At 39.4% G+C, this 21,012-nt stretch overlaps 1 protein-coding gene across 2 annotated transcripts; it reads left to right on the plus strand.

Moving 5' to 3' along the window:
* The first annotated feature begins 641 nt into the window (after window positions 1–641).
* Window positions 642–20,085, plus strand: stk40 (serine/threonine kinase 40). 2 transcript variants are annotated; one of them, XM_079895889.1, is made up of 12 exons: window positions 666–881; window positions 1,897–1,929; window positions 3,577–3,703; window positions 4,081–4,166; window positions 5,036–5,179; window positions 6,389–6,613; window positions 6,926–6,978; window positions 10,910–11,025; window positions 13,341–13,485; window positions 16,301–16,420; window positions 16,660–16,744; window positions 17,287–20,085. In XM_079895889.1, exons 2-12 carry the CDS (start codon window positions 1,924–1,926, stop codon window positions 17,503–17,505), a joined length of 1,326 nt encoding a protein of 441 aa, XP_079752015.1. In that variant the 5' UTR covers window positions 666–881; window positions 1,897–1,923; the 3' UTR covers window positions 17,506–20,085. The 2 variants fall into 2 exon arrangements, with proteins under 2 accessions (XP_079752016.1, XP_079752015.1); XM_079895890.1 differs by lacking the exon at window positions 1,897–1,929 and having other exon boundaries at window positions 642–881.
* Window positions 20,086–21,012: the final 927 nt, after the last annotated feature.

Here is a 21,012-nt window from a genome sequence, read left to right on the forward strand (position 1 = left end):
TCTTGGGTGAAATCCTTGTGCCATGTTTATTTCACCTGGCACTGATGTCTGAGATACGTCCCACGGCTTTAGCACTAGCAGTTTCTTAAAGTGACAACATTTCCACTTTTATATTAAACAAAGAAAATCACTAGAATGTTCTTTACACAAATGCAACATTTTATTTTATTTGATTGATTTTCTCTATTTTTTTGCAAAATAATGGCATTTTATTATGACTCATAACCTTTAAAACCACCTGTCTGCAGTACATATTTAAATATGAATAGGCCTCTGAGCATGTTAATATTAATCTAAAATAATTTCTTACATACATAAACTTTGTCCGTTTTGTAACTTGCTTTGTTCCAGTATACTCAAATTGGTCTATTTCGTTAGAACTGCTTCATAAGTGTCTGAGTGAGTTCTGGAGATGGACCGATTTACATCGTAATACATCAAATTATTATTTTATTCCAAAGAAATGCACATTTATCAAAAAATGACTCGAGTTATGCAGTAGTACTCTACTGCTCAATTAAATAGTGTGTACGTTTATCATTCCACACCAACTTCACCAAGCGAAGAATGCCAATCTCAAGAACGCACGTAAGGGGGCGGGAACTCCAAAGAACATTTTCTATTGGCTGCGCTGCTCCGTCACTCACAGCATGTGCGTCATTTCCGTTGTCAGGTGGTGCTGCTATGGAAAGATGTGATCAGTTGTCCTAAGAAGGCTTTTCCCTCAAAACCTCTGTCGGTAATCGTGACATTTCTCCAGTTCGCGTGAAACAAACCGCTTTGTGGTGGAGTGTAAATGTCGGTGCGTCCCTGCTGAACATTTAGTCGGCCAGAAATGAGTGAGAATTAGTCTACGACAGAGGATTCCCTCGGCGGTTTTGGTAAGTTGTTAAATGGCCCGTCGGTCGGTTGAGGAGATTTTCACAGTCTGTTAAAGGGACACGGTGAACTCACTGGCTTTGTGGTATTTAATTTCGTCTTTAAATGCACGCTTTTGCAACGATTCAATTGTCGTCCGGTTGAATATGTTGAGATATTGACTATACAAGCAGGAATACAAATACAAAATAAGCAAGTTTCGCTTTCAAATGCTAAGGGGAGTCAAATAGGCTCGTTATTTTAAATAAGTGCACGAGCTTTTGTTTTCTTATACACACTCATTAAGTCATTTATACTAGTGGTTATTGTTGTTAATTTTCTTGTAGCTGTTTGACAGCGTTCGTAAGTGTACGCCGTGTACTTTGTTGTGATCAGACTGCAGTGCTCCTGTCTCTATTCCCTCTGCTGTTGTTTAACTATAAATGGAAACATTAGTCACTTGTTTTTACACACCACAAATCTTAGACATCCAAATATCAAACAAAACTTGTGCAAAACGCACATCTGATACGGGTTGCATCGAGCTGTCAGCCGGTGCCAGGTTCTAAAGTTTGCATGCAGTGACAGCTAGTATATTTAGATCTTATAAAATATTAAGATGTTCTTCTACACTGTGGATCAGAGCGTTTAAATCATGCAGGGATGATATTTCACTTCTCCAATGACTGTGATGTGTGCATAATGCCATAAGATGACCACACTCCATCCATTAAATTTGTTGAATGCAAAGCAGTATGAGTAATCTTTCATATAGCATGATTTCATCATCAGCATGTTGTTGTTAAAGGGACAGTTCACCTAAAAAAAAAAAGATTAGGTCATCTTTTACTCGCTGTCATGTTGTTCCAAACATGTATGATTTTTTTTATTTCTTCAGTGGAACACAAAAGGAGATGTTAAGCTGAATATTAGGCACTGACAACCTTGGTCACCATTCATTTTCATTATGTTTTTTTCCATTCAATTAAAGTGAATGTTGACTGAGACTGTCTAGTGTCTCCTTTTTTTGTTCCACAGAAGAACGTCATCCGGATTTGAAACAACATGAGGGTGAGTAATTGGCATCCTTCCTGAGAATTTTATTTACTAGCTCTGAAATGGATTCAATATTGCGTCTTTGTATGCATATGTGCATCTTAGTGTCAATTTCAACCACATTCGTGTTTGGCATGACCTAAAATTTATTACAGATGGTTTAATACCAACTCGTAGATTAATTATTTTCCTTTCAGGTTGCAGGTCAAATTTTCAGTCTTGGTGTTTTAAAGATGTCTGCTCTCCAATAATGCATGTCAAAAGAGTCGATGAGAAAGCAATCACGTCTCTCGCCCCCGTCTGTCACATTGTCAACAGTCTGGGTCCAGAAAGACAAAAAGCTGTAAACGTGTAAAATGATCTGCGATAACAGCCAACTGTACCCCCTCCTACGTCCTCGAGACAAGCTGTGTGCTCTGTTGCAGAATTACATTTGAATGTCTATTTCATTCAAAATTACAGTTCAACTAAGCTTATAGCGTAAATGTGAATCACAACTGTCTGTTGTAGCTCTGAATTCAAAATGTGGGTGCCTTTTTATCTCTGCTTTGCATGTATTCACTATTAGAGCACATTGATTGATATTTTATTATGTCCAGTCTCTGTATTGTCCCTTAATTTAAACAGAGTTGAGATTGATTTTGGAGAGCCCGAGGGGCGCAGAACTGCCCGCGATGCTAAATGCGCTCCCCCACCCCCTGTTCGCATCGTGATATGATGTCTAGAGGCTGCGTGTGTCATGCTACCATTGGTGTCAAACAGCAGCATTTCATATTTCTGACAAATTGCTACCAGTGCAAACCCCAGGGCTTGTGTGAATCACACTTTATCCGTCCATAGCACCACTTGACTTTCTGTAGGACCACAGAAACAGTCATCAGATTATACAAGAACCCTTTATCCAACAAAACAAGCAGGCGTCCTCTGAAATAATGAACTCTTTATCGTAAATATTTGTCCTTAATTATTGCACTTCGTCATGTGATCTCTGAACATTTTTGCTTTCGAAATGTTCCCTGTTACAGACCGTTCAGTATGAAAATCTTGTAATATGCAGATTACGCCACAGAGATTTGCAGATAAACCCATGCAGATTAAGGAACGGAAGGATTACATATAGTGAAAGGGGAAAAAAACATGAATCGCAGCAGCAGAGTTCAGAGTTCCTCTTTATTTTAGTTCATTTGAGTTCCATCAGTGCTCAAAGTTTGCCTTTCTCGAGCAGGTTGTGGTCTGTGGCGCCATTTGTAAATGGGCTTCTATTGTCTATTATGGAAGTCACATAAACAGTTCACACCTGCTGCTAATCTTTGCTCATGCAAATGCATGTGGATCTGATGGGTTGCCATTCATACAGGGGCAGAGCTGTTAATGGCGTCTCACTGTTTTGAGGTGTCAGGGAGGGCATGGCTTTTGCTAGATTTCCTTCCCCCACCTGTTATTTGCCCTCTTTATAACTCACACTTTTTTTGGCAGTGTACTGAAAGACCTCATTGGGTTGGCTATTGACCCTCAAGGCAAGAATGCAATGAATGAGTGTCCTAGGGTTATATTGTTTGGGTGCGCTTGAGTTTTGTTTTTAGTCAAGAAGCCACGTTTGCATGTCAGGTTGTTTTTAGCAATTGAGTATTGACGCCGACTCAATGTTTTTGGCCTTTTCAGATCTGCAGAATGTCCAAACGCCGTGCTTCGGAACGAGGGGCCGGGGAGTCATCTGGCAGACCCAGCAAGCTCCTTTGTCCTGGGATATCGGGCAACAATGCTAAGAGAGCCGGTCCCTTTGTTTTAGGTAAGCCAGCCAGGGTAATGCAAGTGAATCTTCAACACTAGCCCAGCCCTATCTTTTTGTGTTTCTATTCAAGCAAGAAGAAGAGGAGGAGGTATAGACTCCATTCGGAAGCCTGTGTTTGAAAAGAATTGCAGGAATGTTTTGGATTGACTGCTTCACTTCTGAATCTGCAGGTCTTTCCCTGTATGTCACTATCACACTACAGTCTTGCCTTTGAAATGCACCCGTCACAGTTGGAAATAGCAGTGTGATGTGGTGCAGGGCACTGTAATGAGAGTGTTTATGATTGGCTTCAAGGGGGATTGTTGTGCTCTGCACTGACACTACCTTTTGCATCTTTTCACACTCTTTTTCTCTATCCCTCCCCATCTCGACAGGCCCACGGCTGGGAAACTCTCCCGTGCAGAGTATAGTGCAGTGTTTAGCCAGAAAAGATGGGACGGATGATTTCTACCAGCTAAAAGTGAGTACTCTTTTAGGCCTCATTTACATGGTATTAACATCAAGTGGTCAGGTGATCCTTCACAAATCGTTTTATTTAAAGTTTTTGCTGCCCCTTTTGATCAATGTATTACCTTTATTTTCTTTTCTTTTTTTTCTGACCCTAAACTTTTGAATGGTATTGTTTATGTATAAGTGAAATGTAATTGTTTATTCAGTAGCTGCTCTGGATTCAGTAAGTTCATTCAGTGAATGATCCATCAGACATCTTTCTGGAGATTTTGATTAATTGGGGGAAAAAATGTATATTTTTTCCTACCCTACAAAATTTTTGATCCCTGTTCAGTTTCTTTATTGGAGATCAGATCAGCAAAAATAGCTTTTTTTGACAGTCTCATTCTGTATCACCTCACAAAAACCCTCCCACGTGATTCAAACGTGTCCTGACCAAGGAAGTGAGACTGCTTCTGAACACAAAAGCCCCTGTGTGTCTAACTGTTTGCATGAACCTTTGACCTGCCTCAACAAATCTCTACAATCATGTCCAATTGATGACCGACTCTGGTTCAGAGATGACCATTAAACCTTTTTGTTTATGAACCAGCCTCTTACTGGAGGGGCTTGACTGAAAGGTGATTGTCAACCTTTTGACCCTACTCTTCCATGCCCATGAGTCTAGTGTCTCTCAGATCGTTGTGCAGATGTGTTGAAGGACATGTGAGGGACTTATCTTTGTCTTCTCTGAAGATAAAGCCTTTAATGGACCCTCTGTATTGCCTCAAGATCGTTGATTGCTTAGTATTCCATCACATTGAAGATAAGAGACCCCCAGGAAGGTTTAGAACAGGATCTAGTGGCGTGGTGTCTTCTTACCTTCGACCTTTGTTGTAGATTCTGACCCTGGAAGAACGTGGGGACACGGCTGGAGAGACACAGGAAGAAAGGCAAGGCAAAATGCTCCTGCATACAGAGTATTCTTTACTGTCACTGCTCTCCAACCAAGAAGGAGTGGTTCACCATCACGGCCTCTTCCAGGTAAGACCAATTAGGAGTAGCTTGTGTAGAATGTGTCATTAGAGTTTTTTAATGACTGTCAAGATGCATTATTTGTGCAGCTGCTGGAATTGTTTGGTATCTTGAACATCAGGAGTGGGAAAAAGTAATTAATTGCATCATGATTCTTTCTCAAATGGTTCTGTTTTGAGCCTCACAAATAGTATTTATTCATTATAAATCATTATGAAAAAACAAAACAATTTAGCATCATGCATTTACACAGGATGAAATGCATAACACAATTGAAAATTGATCATCCACAGAAAACGTGCTGATTGATCTCAAAATATACTATGTTTTGCTATAATTGTGCATTTAATTTTTTTCAGAGCTGAACCATCTCTTCTATTTTATATCTCTTTTTTTTTTCTATTTCTATTGTTGGATGAGAGTACACAATCTGCCTTGACTCACCAAAGATTTGTCTTTTGAAATTTGAAATGCATCAACTTGTTTTGGAATCTGTCTGTGACTCTTTAAATCAAAATAGAATCGATTTGAGACTCCTAAAGATTCCCTCCCCTTGTGAATGTCCTCAGTCTCACAGCTTAATTTGTTCCTTCAGTTGTTTTCATTTTCATCACAAAGTGCTAGCAGTGACTCACCACTTACTTTCTCTTTGAGATGCTTTTTCCCCTCCCTCTCTTGCGTTGGCTTTTTAACTATATCATAGACCTCTCCTTTCTTCCCTGGTGAAAATCGGCTGCAGAACAAGCCGTACTGTGCTGTCAGGGCCATTCATTGAAGCTTGCAGTATTGATTGGTTTATTATAGCTTGTCTCTAGAGTGGGCCAGTTAATTATGGATCGCCTCTTGTGTTCGGAGGCGCAGTCATTGCAAACACAAACCACACTGCCGATCGATTTGTGGCCCTCATTTGACCCCGGTCTCAGGTGACCGAAGGAGGGCTTTTATCATTCAAGCTGTTGCACATGTCGAGTCATACAGGAGAATCGCTGCTTTCCTTTTTGTACCACCAGTCCATTAGTGTCATCTTGTACGTGAAACACAGTATTTTCTTCTCCATGCCATTCAAAAGCTTAATGGTGCGGTTATGTATCAGTTTTCTTTTTAGACACTGTTAAATGCACTGCTGGGTCGGTCGAGGCAAAGTCTTTTATGCTGTCCATGCAATTATTGTCTGCGCAAAACTTTTATAATGCATTCTCTTTCACTTTTCTGTCTCAGGACCGATCCTATGAGATTGTCGAGGACATGGAGGCCAACAAAGTGCGGAAGATGAAGAGACGAATCTGTCTGGTGCTCGACTGCCTCTGTGCCCACGACTTCAGCGACAAGACGGCCGACCTCATCAACCTGCAGCATTATGTCATCAAAGAGAAGCGATTGAGCGAGCGCGAGGCCATCGTTATCTTCTATGATGTGGTGAGAGTGGTGGAGGCGTTACATAAGGTGAGCTGCCATGGTGAACTGGTTTTAAAGCCAAGACCAAATCAAAACCGGACGCATTTCTAATTTTCGTTTTTTTAATCTAATATTTATTTTCTATGTCAGCTTTTTCTATTAGCAAAATTGATTTTTAGTGATTGCAATGCCAGTCACATTGGGTTCACTTTAGTTTTATTTATTTAGTTTTATTTATTTATTTACATGGTATTTATCTGTAATATAATATAACGGTGATTGTCAGGTTGCATGCTGTCCAACTTGTAGCCCATATCTTCTGGTATATATTGTAACCGTTCACTGTTCTTACCATTGTAGAAGAACATCGTGCATAGAGACTTGAAGCTTGGAAACATGGTGCTCAATAAAAGGTAAGACATCTTTCCTCTTCCTTTTACCTGCTGACGCTGTGCTAGTGGAGTTTTCTGTGCGCTCGGCTCTCTGTTGGGGTTTCATGGAGCACCGTCTGGCCTCATTGACCCCTCTCCTCTTGAGCTCTTAGTGCGAGTGTGATTCATCCCCACAGGCTGAAGAGGGAGGGGAGGGAGCAGCGGGAAACTATCCCAGTTAAAACGAACAGGCATGGAACGTGCCCCTGGTTCATTCCCTGGAAAAAAGGAGCGGGTGATAGAGCCAGGGAAGGGAGGGGGTTGGTAAAACCGCACATGCTAGCTTGAAGGCATCTGATGTCGGCAAGCATTGTGAATCAGATAGGTCTAGTGGAATTCCCAACCCCTCATCCATAAAGACCCTCTCCAAACACCATATGTGCCGTGTTGCATGTGTTTCTGCTGTGTGTGGAATGGGAATGCTTCTAAAAACAGCTCTGTTGTCTCTGCCATTTCAACTGTCCTGAGGAACGAGAGTTACTGACTAATTGAAAATCCTCAGTTCTGCCTGTCACATTTGCCAGCATGTGTTGTTCGCCACTGAGTTCTCACATATTGTAGTTCGGTCACATAAGTGCCCAGCTTGTCTAATTACGAAACCCGTCACACCATATAAGCTCAGTGGCATGTGTAGAGAGAGGAGGAGTGGGTCTAGTTTCTTTCATCATCCTCTCTCTCTTCCTTGTCTCTTTACAGGCAACTGTACTTGCGTTCTGGCTGGTTGAATAGATGGTATGCATTATGCAGCATTTTTTGCCATTAACCCCTTCAAGCCCACAGAAAAACAAAGCCTACTGTTTTATTATCTAAAAATGCTTCTTACTTACACTACCTTTCAAACGTTTGGGTCAGCTTTTTCTTTTCTTTTTTTGTTGAAAGAAATAAGCAAGGATGCATTAAATTGATCAGTCTTGACAGTAAAGACTTTTACATTGTGAAAAAAAATAGGATCACTGTTTCTTCAAAAACACTGAAGACTGGCGTAATGGCTGCTTAAATTCAGCTTTGCCACACAGGAATACATTTTACAATGTATTTTAAATTGTAATAATAGTTTTTACTGTGTTTTTGATCAAATAAATGCATCCTTGGTGTGCATACATTTTTTTTATAAACATTAAAAAACAAATCAACCCCAAATTAATATTGCTTGGGAAAACTTACCCAGATGCAATTCTAAATTTTCTCAGAAAAGAGTTGTCAAGTTATGAAATATGAACCTTGAGTAACACGTGAGTTTCAGTGTTTTTTTTCTCTTTTTTTTCATCTTAATTTCTTGCATGTGCCATTGTTGAGTCAAGCATTTTACGCTTGTTTCATGGGAGTCAATTAAAAAGACTGGTATTGCATTGATGAACAGCAAAAGAAAACATCCATACGTATGCACACTTGTCACTGGACCCTATGGTGATGAAACCGAGCAGTCTGGTCTGTCTGCTTCAGTTCAGCAAGAGAGCAGAACACTGTGTCCCAGCTGGAGATAATACAGCCCTCTGCCAAAGGATTCATAGCTCAGAGCTGAGTCACACTCATGTAACGCTGGCAGACCTCTCTCTCTCTCCCCCCCCCCCCCCTCTCGCTTTTTCACTCTCCAAATACCCTTCTGATCCGACTGTCTGTGTGACCCTGCCCAGCCGGCAGACTGTTGGATTTGGGTGGAATGGAAAGTACTCGGTATTAGTCATAAGTGGTCCATGACATGATACTTGGGCCTTTGAAAATGACTGCTGAATGTGGTTCTGACATATAATATCTGTGGAGCTTTCTGCATGCTGCAGAATCAACCTGTGAAGGCTTTATCATCAGCATTTTGTCAGTAACTGCCATGCAGTGCAGAAGCTTCTCTCACAATTCACAAGCGTTGGTGCCATCATTTCATACCTCCTTTCCCTACTTCACAGCTCACACACTCCGCACTTTAGGGAGCACCATATGGCTGTCAACATTAAGGCTCTATAAAAGTGAACAAATTGCCTGATCTGCACATTTGCTTTCACTATTAGCTTTGTTCCTCGTACAGCACAGATTGCCCAAGCAAAGGAACTCCAATACTAAACAATTGCATCAAAATCCCACATTAACCTCACCCAGCAGAGGCAGTTCTGACCGGATTTCAACATTGAGACTTCCTCTTGCGTTTAAACCATTTAACTTTTCCCATCAACAGGGGCTAATTTTAGCAGCACTGAGAGACTGGGAGGCTTCTGGTCTCTTCACTTGAGCAGGAAGAGGAGAGTGAGCAATGAGAATGTCCTGAGGAGAAACACTTGCTGACTTTTTTTCGTTCGAGAACCAAAGCTCAAACAGTCACGATGAAGTCAGATAAAAGCTTCCATTTAGAGTAAAACTATTACGAAGATTAAAACTAGCAAGAATTAGATGCTGCATGTAAAGAACGTCATGTAGACAACCAGTTTGTGACATTTAGAAGCATGTCATTTGAAAATATTTCCACCATGTGAAATCGCCGTGAAAAAACGACAGTCATCTCCATTCAACACAAAACTTTTGAATATATTATGTATTCAAATGCCTTGAAACGCACAAACTTTAGCAAATTGTCGATGAGTGTGAGATATCTGGATCTTAGTGGATCCAGTTAATGCATAAAGATATTGTTGCATTTGATTCATTTTGTTAAATTGACTATTTATACACCATTAAAAGTAAGATGAAATTGAAAACTTAAACAGATTATAACTGGTACAGATGTTGTGTAGAATGGATAGCGTTTTTTCACATAGTCCATTGTGACTAATCTCAACTCTCTTTTCACTTCTAATCTAATTTAATCATGTCCCTCCTTTTTAAATGAAGATGGTAATGAGCCTTAAACCAGTAAGAAATTCTTCTGGGAAAAACAAAGCTTCTGGAACGAGCCTGTTTGTAACTGTTAGGCGTAAGTGTGACAGTCACTTTCAGGGTGTGAAAGTGAGAGCGTAACTGGGGAAGCATGGGAAAAGAGGATGTAGCTGAGAGATGAAGCTGTTGTGGTGGATGTTTTTTTTGTTTTGAATGAAGGGAGATTACAGCTCTTGACTGTGTGAATTCTCACATTGGAGGTCCCCCAGTTCAGCTCAGTCAGCTGACGCGTTAGTTTTGCTCATTGTAAATGTGAATGTATTTTTTTAATATTTCTCTGTATGTTGGTGTGCTTGTTTTCATTGCATGCCTGTCACTGAAAAAGTGCTGTTCTTTCCTTTCTGAGGTGCAAAGATTAGTCATCACCGAGCTTGTGAGAAGCCACAGGTGACTCACTTGTTTGTCAAGTGCAGTCACGGTGTGTTCTGTCATGTTGGGTTCTGCTTTCTGGAAAGGCAGAATGGCTCCCTGCCATAGATTAGATTTAATGACAGAGACAAAAATATCAAAGGCATGTTTGCACAGATACAAACATGACTCACCTAACAACAGTTAGAGTTTAATTTTGATATGCATATATAGTGTAAAATTGTATGTGTATGTCCGTACATGTATGTATTCCACAATAATCCAGACAGTAGAAATGAATTGAATACAGAATTTGGAGTGGCTCTTTGAGGGGGAATCTAACAAAAACATAAATATTTCTCAATCAGATTGCAATACAAATTTCAAGAATTGAATTTATTCATTTCATTTTCATAAAGAGAATTTATGCCTTTACTTTAGACAAGATAGATTGTCATGTAATGAAAATAATGTTATGCTGCAAAGGAAGGGATAGTTCACCTGAAAATTCTGTCATCATTTACTTACATTTACTTTTCTTTATATAACATATGTAATGTTGTCTTTTTTTTTACCTTTTGATTTTGTGGTAAATTATGACCTTTATTTCACAAGCTGTTTTTTTAATAAACAGTGCGACTTGATGCGGGAATTCTTGGTTGGTTTTTTGACGTCATCGGCATGTTGTGTTTGTGTGCTCCAGGACCCATCGGATCACCATCACGAACTTTTGCCTTGGCAAGCATTTGGTGAGTGAAGAAGATCTGTTAAAGGACCAGCGAGGCAGTCCAGCCTACATCAGCCCAGATGTCCTAAGTGGTGAGAATCCAGCTTTTCTCTCTGTGTGTGTTTATGTGTGTGACTCACATGACTCACCCTTCATGTCACCACTGTAATCAAAGCTCATAAACCCAACCACCTACACGGCCCTAATCAGGACAGCAGTCGCAAACCGTCAGCATGGATGAGCAATAGTTACGTTTATTGAAGTCATTATTTGTGTTGTGTGCCGCAGGACTTGACCTGTTAGCTCAACGACTCGATACCAAAACTCTTCCCTTAAGCTTGTTAAGCTTGTTACAGATAAAATTAACTGTGGTCGTATCACAAGGTTTATCTTTCCAAACAATCTCTTTCTTTGTGGAACCGAAGTTCACTCAAGTGATGTAATTTCAGTACATGAGACTTGCTGTTTATCTTGTGTGTGAAACATTTATGTAGTCGAAAGCGGTATATGTATATTTATGTAGTCAAAAGAGGAAATCTTTGGACCTTTTCTATAAAATTTAGTTTGTAAAAACATGTGTTAAGAAATACTTACGGTGGATGTCTATGGATCTTGCACGCTTGCCCCGTGGAACTTCATTATAAGTACATTACTGCCAGGATATATCTGTACTTATACCTATTTTTTGGTATATCCAAATTTTTGTATTATTTTTTCTGAAGTGTTGACAACTTATGTATACAACTAATTGTTGCAAACTGGTACTACCAACAAAATATTAGTCCATTCCTGGAACTGGGCGTCGTTACACTACATCCTTATGCATCGCTCTCTGCCAGGACTTTTACGGGCTTTTCCCAAATCACGGAAGTGACCTCGACGTCCGGGTTAGCGGTATTATTGCCTTCAGGCAAGTGTTATTTAAATAAACTCCTGATGTACTTACAAACTTTCCAATGCCTCGTTTTATGAGTACAGAACCTATTTGTACCACTGCAGAAGTTTGGTACCATTCCGAGCATTATTAGTGGGGTAATTTACGAGATCCATTAGCGCCTGCACTATATCTCTAAATAAGCTCTAATTTTAATAATGTTCGACCAAGGGAAAAAAAGCTTCTAGGGGGGTGTTTGGCTCGAGGTCATGGTGCAAAGGACCCTAGGTTGAAATTACTCCGAACCATCCCTTTAAGTGCAAGTATGATTAATTCAAAACTGAAATGTAAATTTAAAAACTTTGTGTGCAGAGTGCTATTTGTGTAAAATGGTTAAAAGTCCCTGCTTTCAAATCTTTTTCGTTTAGTTGATGCACTAGCTAAAATATCCGACAACACAACCTTTCCAAAACTGTCTTTCATGTGTTTTCTGGGTTTTTCCGAGACCTCTGTGGATGTAGGCTCTGGTTAGATGGTGCATTCCGAGCATGCATGTTAAATAGAGGCGCAGTCGAGCTCTTGTTTGTGGTCTCCATTCACAGTAAAATGACAGAAAGAAACTGGGAGTAAATCAGCCAAATATGACAGCAGAACAAAGGGAGAGCTGCTTCAGTGAGTCATCACAATGAGTCATGCAGAGAGGAACTACTCTTCCTGCTCTCTCTCCCTATCTCTCTCTCTCTCTTCCTCTCACTGTTTTTCCATCGCTCACTCTCTCTCCTCTACACCTCTTTCGGTTTCTCATGCGTAGGGTCGAAGTAGAAAGAGAGAATGTGTACATTACAGAAAAATATACCATGCAAATCAAGCTGTTTACCAAACAGAAACCTACCCAATTAACCCCTCTTTTAAAACAAGCTCCCATGACTCATTTGTACTCTTCTGGCATTCTTTTGCCCATTTATGGTGGTAAACAAACCAGTATGGTGAGTGTGAATAGGTTTTAGGGGTATGACATGCTTCCAAGAGTGTCACCATCTTTTAAACACACCATTTATAAGTTTGGGGTCAATTAGTTTTTTTATTTTATTAATACTTCAGCACGGATGCATTAAATTGATTAAAAGTGACAGTAAAGACATTTACAATGTTATGATTACAAATGTTACAAATTATTTCAATTTCAAATAAATGCTGTTCTTTTTAACTTTCTATTCATCAAAGAATCCTGAAAAAAATCGATCACGTTTTTTTTTTTACAAAAATATTAAGGAGCACAACTGTTTTCAACATTGACAATAAATAAAATCATTTTTGAGCACCAAATTAGCATATTGGAATGATTTCAGAAGGGTCATGTGACACTTAAGACTGGAGTAATGGGTGCTGAAAACTTATAACGTACTTATCTACGTACTTATGTACGTACTTGTGTAGCGTTTGATACTGTGCCAAGAGAAAGTTCGAGTCTGATTGAATAAGCAATCTGTTGTAGAGCTGCCTGTTGAAATTGCACTTTGTGTTCCCATGTAGGTCGACCGTACCGTGGTAAACCCAGCGATATGTGGGCGCTCGGTGTGGTGCTGTTCACCATGCTCTACGGCCAGTTCCCGTTCTATGACAGTATACCTCAAGAGCTCTTCCGCAAGATCAAAGCAGCAGAGTACTCCATCCCTGAGTGAGTCTCTCCATTATCTCTGTGCTTTGATATGAATCAAATGTGTTTAAACATGTTAATTAGCAAATATTGTGTTGGCCCTAGTTTAAAAGGATAGTTCACTCGAAAATAAAAAAAAACACACTTGTTCACATCGTGTGTCAAGATTTTCATTAAACTGTGACTAAAATTTTCTTCTGTTCCACACTTAAAATTGTCATATGACATATGCCGTAGTATAAATAAGGAATAATTGATGATGGGCAGTTGAATTTTTAGAAAATAATGCACACCCGAGGTGGTACATAGACCCACACATAGTTGAGTAAACAAATAAGGATTTTGCAGTGTGTATAATACTAATAGTAATTATAATGAAATCAATTTCACCTTAGAAACATTGCTAAGCTACATGCTATCAGTTTCTGATGCAGAAAAGTTAGTTCATGCATTCATGACCTCGAGACTAGATTACTGTAATGCTTTATTAGCCGGTTGTCCTGCATCCTCAATAAACAAGCTACAGTTAGTCCAAAATGCCGCCGCTAGAGTTCTTACTAGATCAAGAAAATATGATCATATAACACTGATTTTATCATCACTACATTGGTTACCTATAAAGTTCCGTATTAATTACAAGGTATTGCTGCTGACTTATAAAGCCCTAAACGGCTTAGCTCCAGTCTATTTAACGGACCTTCTATCGGCCTATTATCCAACGCGCTCTTTGAGATCACTAAATTCGAGGCTTTTGGTCATACCTAGGATATCTAGGTCCACCAAAGGAGGGAGAGCATTTTCACATTTAGCTCCAAAACTCTGGAATAGCCTTCCTGATACTGTTCGTTGCTCAGACTCGCTTTCCCAGTTTAAAACTAGATTAAAGACGCATCTCTTCAGCCAGGCATTCATATAATACTTTTAATCTTACAGTTAAATCCGACCTCTAGTTCATAGACGCCAGAGGAGAACTGGCCCCCGACTGAGCCCGGGTTCTCCCAAGGGTTTTTTTTTTCTCCATAAGGTCACCTGATGGAGTTTTTTCGGTTCCTTGCCACTGTTGCCTTTGGCTTGCTCAGTTGTGGATATTTAATTTAATTAATCAATCAATCAACAATACTATTGATCAGCATTACCAAACGTGGACGTTTTCCACTAGAAACAAACATTGATGTATTATTTGAATTTGATACTGTGAAGCAGCTTTGATACAATCTGTATTGTGAAAAGCGCTATATAAATAAACTTGACTTGACTTGACTTTCACAAGAAGTAGTGGAGAAGTTCATTTGCGGGTGATTGCATGTTAGCGTCCTTGTTTCCATAGCGACGGAGTCTAGAGAAATGTGCTGTAACCGGGTGTAATGCGCTTTTTTTTTTAAAACCATGTCGAGCTCATGTCCTCTCCAGATATGAAAATGGTATCAATAGGTCTGTCCAGTAACTAATGATGAACGTAAGGCAAACTACACAATTTAATTTGCTCACATGGACTTAAAAATGGACTTGAAGCAGTATGCCATGACCGACAAATCCTTGCTTTTAAAGGTATAGGCCTATTGTTTTTTGTTTTTTAAATTTGGATAATCTCTTAATATAATATTTCATACATTGTCAGAGCTTGGTAGACGGGTAACTATTATATTTGTAGATGTTATTATATGGATTAATTAATAGATTATAATTTAATGTTATTTATCAATTTATCTTTTATATAAATGAATCATATTATGCATATTTAGTTCTAATAACGGAGTCTTGAGCCATTGATGGCAGACTAATGCAGTTATGAGAGAGAGAGATTACCTGAGTCTGTGCGGTTCTCAACAGCGTTCAGCAGCAGCATCTCTAATAGCAAAACTGTAAGTTTATCTGCTTCAAGAACAGAGCCATTATTACCTCACTAGTGAAAAATGTCATGTAGCTTTTAAGTTGCTAAATGATTTTACTGATAACATAGTCAGAGCAGCGCTGACAACACATTTCTGTGCGAGTGTATGTCCGTACCATAGACTGTAAAAAAAAGATGTACGACGGCCCTTCACTCTCTTCCAATGGTGAAAAGTGAAGCCACCAAAGTCCTAATATGGCGCTGACATCTTGCGCAGATTTGGGACCTGATTCAATCACAGCTGTCAATCATGACGTCACATTCCAGTTTTTATAGCATCAAATAACCAAACTTATTAAAAAAAAAACAAAAAAAAAACACTTAAACTTACATCAGTGTGATAAAAACGACCTAAAATGACAGAAAACATCTTTGGAAAAAAATGTCAGTGTAATTTGATTTAGTGTCCATCGCGTCCATTAGACTTTATGGGGAGGTGGGGTTTATGATCTATACTGGGACCAACCACCGGGTGCGATCGAGACGCTTTGACTTCTTGTACTTGTGTAGCATGCTTAGTCCATACTGTATGTGTGCGCTTTTGAGTGGGAGCGAGATAGAGTATGTGCTACATAATAAAACATAATTTTGTGGCAAAAAACATGGAAATAATTTGCCGTTTTTATCCTATTGCTTACTATATTTATTTGGTTGGTCAGTGTTGTTGTATTTTTATTTTTTTTTTATTTTTTTTTTCTATGTTCTTTTTTTTTTGCTTTTGTAGGCTGTAAGGACCTTTTGTAATAACTGAAATCATTTGGCGAAGTGATATGAAACTGTAATGCGGTCAAGGCCTGCCTGGAACTACTTTAGCCGTGCATTTCCCTGAAAATAATTGCACACCTTAATTTTTTTTTAATTTCTTTTTGGTGAGCTATTACTTTCAATGAAGTCTGTGAAATGTTAATGGAAATGCTTATGCGTCTTTGTCTTTTGTTTATGCAGGGATGGGCGGGTATCAGAAAGTACGGTGTGTTTGATCAGGAAGCTTCTGGTGCTCGACCCTCAGCAGAGGCTCACTGCCACCGAGGTGCTCGAGTCTCTGAGCGCCATCATCGCATCCTGGTGCGTCTCATCTGATATGAGATCAGCTTTATAGTTCCATTTTTAGCCAAGAATTCTTGTCAGAGTTCACATAACTTCTTAGGAATTCATGTAATGGGTGATGTCATGTTGGGTCAGCGATGTTGTCTCGACACAATTTTTGCAATCCATTGCAGTTTTCAATGATGCATTTAAAGCTCCCTTGGCTATACAGCTGAAAATTCCTATTTGTCATTGAAAGATTTTTATTTTTTAAACAGGCAATCTGTGTCCTCGCTGAGTGGCCCTTTACAAGTGGTGCCAGACATAGACGATCAGCTTAACCACCCCGAACATCTTCAGGAGGTCAGTACCACTCGTAGGAATTACAATTATATGAAAGTTTAAGGGTGAAGGGCCTTTTTTATGAAACACAAGGGGCACAGGTTAACTTAAAATTATTTGAAATAAAATATATTATTATATAGAACCACTGCTTTAAAACCCTGATGCATAAATTGTTGGATTTAAATGAATGGGACAATTTATGTATGAAATGATTTGTTAACATTGTACATGTTTGTTTTACTTGCGTGTTTTATAAATAAGGGGCAAAATTGTGTAGTGCCTCTTGTAGCTCTGAACGAAATTGTAAAAATATATTTTCAAACCGGGTTAACTGAAAGTCCCACCTTAAACTCACACCATTGGTTGGTTTGCTCTGCTTGAGAATCCTACCAACCTGACAGTGTTTTGAAAGTGCCAGTGTTTCAACCAACCAGTGGCTTGTCTGCAGTTGCCTTTGCTTATTAAGATGGGATTGAGAATAATAGGAATTTACTCTTTAACTAGCATTACTATGATGAGGTTCTTACTGGATCTGAAACAGTCTTTTATTATATCCTCAGGCGAAAGTGACAGAGGAGTCGTCTCAGTACGAATTTGAGAACTACATGAGGCAACAGCTCTTGTTGGCAGAAGAGAAGAACACTATACACGAGACCAAGAACTTCCTCAGCAAGAGGCATTTCGGTAACGTGCCTCCAGTGAGGCGCCTCGGCCACGATGCACAGCCCATCAGTCCTCTGGATGCCGCAATACTGGCCCAGCGCTTCCTCCGGAAGTAGCACCGCCTTTCTGTCCGTGGGCGGTGGTCACAGGGAGTGGAGCGAGCCTCTGAACTAGGCGCACACTTGTATGTACGTTGTGTGTGAAAGAGTGTTTGTGAGTACGCAGCATGAGTCTGTCAGACACAAACAAGGGCCAAGGAACAGCTCAGTGCTCTGTTGCTCCATTCATCCACACAGGACACAGACTCTGCCTATGGGCGGCACAAAGGTCTAATGAGACTCTGACCACCAACACCACCTCCACCATGCCAATCCTTGCCCAAATCTCTCTCTCTCTCACACACACACACACACACACACTTTCAGCAATACCCCAACAGAATCATGTAGCAGATGACACACAACCACCCTTCCCCACCCACCTCTCCCCCAGCACTTTCTACAGAAATGCCTCAGATCACATGATCAACCCTTTCGTTCTGTTCCCCTCAACCAGTTTGTCTGTTCCGCTCCCATCTGCATCTATGACTGCAAATCTACCTCTTACCATTTTTTCTATCTCTCTATTTCCTCCTTTCTTGGTCAGTTTTTAACAATGCTCTCCGTTCTTATGAAAGCAGGACTCCTTATGTTGAGGGGGAGACAAGCACAGGCTCAAGAGCATTAGCATTGTGGTTGTGTAACTATTCATTCTGTGTCAAAACCAGTGATTGGTTTTTCCTCAATCTAAATAAGCTTTTCCCCCTCCTCTCCTACAATAACAGTAGCATTTTAAGTAAGATTATTCTCTTTTTTTGCCATTTGAAGATGTTAAGTATAAGTTAGAAAGCTAATAACCTCATATTACTGAAATCATAGCAGCGCATGTTTCTCATTCCTCTATTTGAATGGGTTTCTGTTGGCAGCTAGCATCTGTGTCTAGATGCATACAACCAAAAGCTTAACTTGGCATCTAAACCGGCGTTACTGGTACGTTACTCTCCCCTTTTGCTTTCGTCCAATCAGAAGGCAGCATAAATATCAAGACCACCATTTCCTGTGCATTCCCCCAACTGTAAACAGAACTGTACATTTTAAACATGTTTTATGCCACTACAACGGACTCTCGAAAACTGAGCTGGGTGGGACAGCCATGGATATTGGTGTGTGTATCACATGGGGACTCTTTGCGGGGCTGTGCTTGGAAAAAGATGAGGTATGGGACAGCTGGTGATGGGATGAAACTGTCAGGAAGCAGGGCGGCTGAGCCGGCAGTCATGCGGAAGTCTAAGCCAAGATAAGCCCTGTAAGCACAGCCCTTAAGCCCTCCTTTCCTTTTGTTTTCCTCCATCTATAGCGCTCACCCTCTGATAGCATGCCAAGCCATCAAAGTGCATCTTCTGCCATGTCCTCTATCTCCGGTGCTTTCGTTCCCCACACAGATTTCAGCTGCAGCTCAGGGATCGAGGATTGGCCACTAGGGAACGTTTTTGGCCACCGTGATACAAAGAAACCAATTGCATAGGGGACTGTTTCTTTTTGTTTTTGTTTTCATTTTATTCCTACACCTACCCCTCATTTCATGTATGGTTATTCAATATTTCAAGCTCATCAGGAAGGAAATGCCATCAAACTCACTCCTCTTAATCTGTTTCTTTTGTGAGAATTTTTGCAAGGAAACAGATTCTTAATCTCATTTGACTTTTTTCCAATCCCATTTAAGCTACCCCATTTGTATAAAGCATAACTGTGGGATATCTAGCCTTAGATTATCGACAGATCCTCAACCATGAGCAGTGAATATGTACTTTTGATGCTAGAATATATCTTAGTATACTAGGCGGTTGGCTTGCATGGACCTGTGGCTTAGTTTGCAATGCCTTTATGTCTGGCTCCACTCATGTCATTAGATGAAAAGGTCATTCAGGACTGTAGGTCTCTGAGCTCATGACTAGCAGCTTGACTTGTCCTTTTTAATCTCCACTTTGATTTCCTCTCTCAAAGACGTAAAGCCTGGTAGTACTTGCTTACCTTTCTGGTTTCCTTTTAATTTATTTGCTGTTTTAATTAATCTGCCATAGTAAATGTAGAGATCATATATCACTCGAAAGCATTGCTGTGATCTCTCACGTTTTTTCCCCTTCTATCTTCAGTGAAGGTTTTGTTTTATTGACTCTCTTTCCTTCTTTTTTTTTTAAATTCTTGAGTAATTATTGCAACAATCCTGTCGGTATATTAAGCTACACTAATTAGGAGACTGACTTTGCATAGCTCTATTTTAAGTCAATGTGCACATTAGCATGACATGTAGAATCGATGTAGAGTTTATCTTGCGAGGTAAAGGATGATACCGCACTCTGGCCAGTGTGAAAGACATAGTAATGGCGAATGGGGGCATCAGTAGTGCAAAACCCAGTACAGGGCATTATTATTTTGAAGAATCACACCAATGTTCCACAAAAGCCACCTTTGAAAGCATTAGTTTTTCCCAGCTCAATGTGAATTTATTTGGTTAAAAAGCAGTATTGTAGTGGATAATATGTGTGACTCGATGGGAGGAGCTATTTGTGAGCAAATCAAAGTCCTTTCCATAGACACAAAAAGGAGTGCCTCAAGGCTATACACTAGGTCCGCGTAGAGTTCTCACAAAAGCCATTATATCATAGCAGATCTGTACGGTTGCAATATGACTGCTGTTGATGTGGTTGTGTAGTCTGTACCCAAAACCTAGATGAAAGAAATTAGTACATTTTTGTTTAATATGCCCCCTACCTAAGTGACTGCAAGTGCACCCCCCACCCCCCATCTTGCATAGACAGTTTTGTGATGTCCAAATTCTGTCTGCAGCATGAGAAGCGTACTTTGTTGAGCTCTGTATACAGTTTAAAAGCAATTAGTGCATGATTCTAATTAGCAAGACGTGCCATAAGATGCAGCAGATATTGGAGTGAATGTGGGTGTTTTGCAAATGATGAATACTCCAACACAAAGACAGTGCAAGGGAAGATACTGAACATTAAGTTTGACTTTGAATTTCTTTTCATTTTTTTTGGCCACTTTGTGCAGATGTTTCATAAATTGGGAGATTTCTCTTTAGAATGGTTTCTTTTTTTGCATCTTTTACTAAAACTGGAAAATCTAAATCTGATGTAAAACGAAACATGATGAAACTTGCCTGAACGTTTGATGTTGTAAGCTGCTTGGTTAGAATGGTGTCAAAGAAAAAAAAAAAAACTGGGTAATTGTACAGAGATGAAAAACAAATTTGTATAAAAGACATATTTTTGTACTTCATCAAATCTCTACATGCATGTCAGCAATAAAATTTGATATGGAAAATCTTTGTCTCTCTGTAGTTGAAGTGTATATGTTTTTTAAAGTTATTTTTTAGACCAGTATTTAAAAAAAAAATTAAAAAAATAAAAATAATATATATATATATATATATATATATATATATATATATATATATATATATATATATATATATATATGTATATATGTATATATATATGTATATGTATATATATATATATATATAAACAGTATTTAAAATAATATCTTTAGTAATAACAGTATTATACT

Source organism: Squalius cephalus (genome assembly GCF_949319135.1).
Source record: "Squalius cephalus genome assembly, chromosome: 15".
NCBI classification, from domain to species: domain Eukaryota; kingdom Metazoa; phylum Chordata; class Actinopteri; order Cypriniformes; family Leuciscidae; genus Squalius; species Squalius cephalus.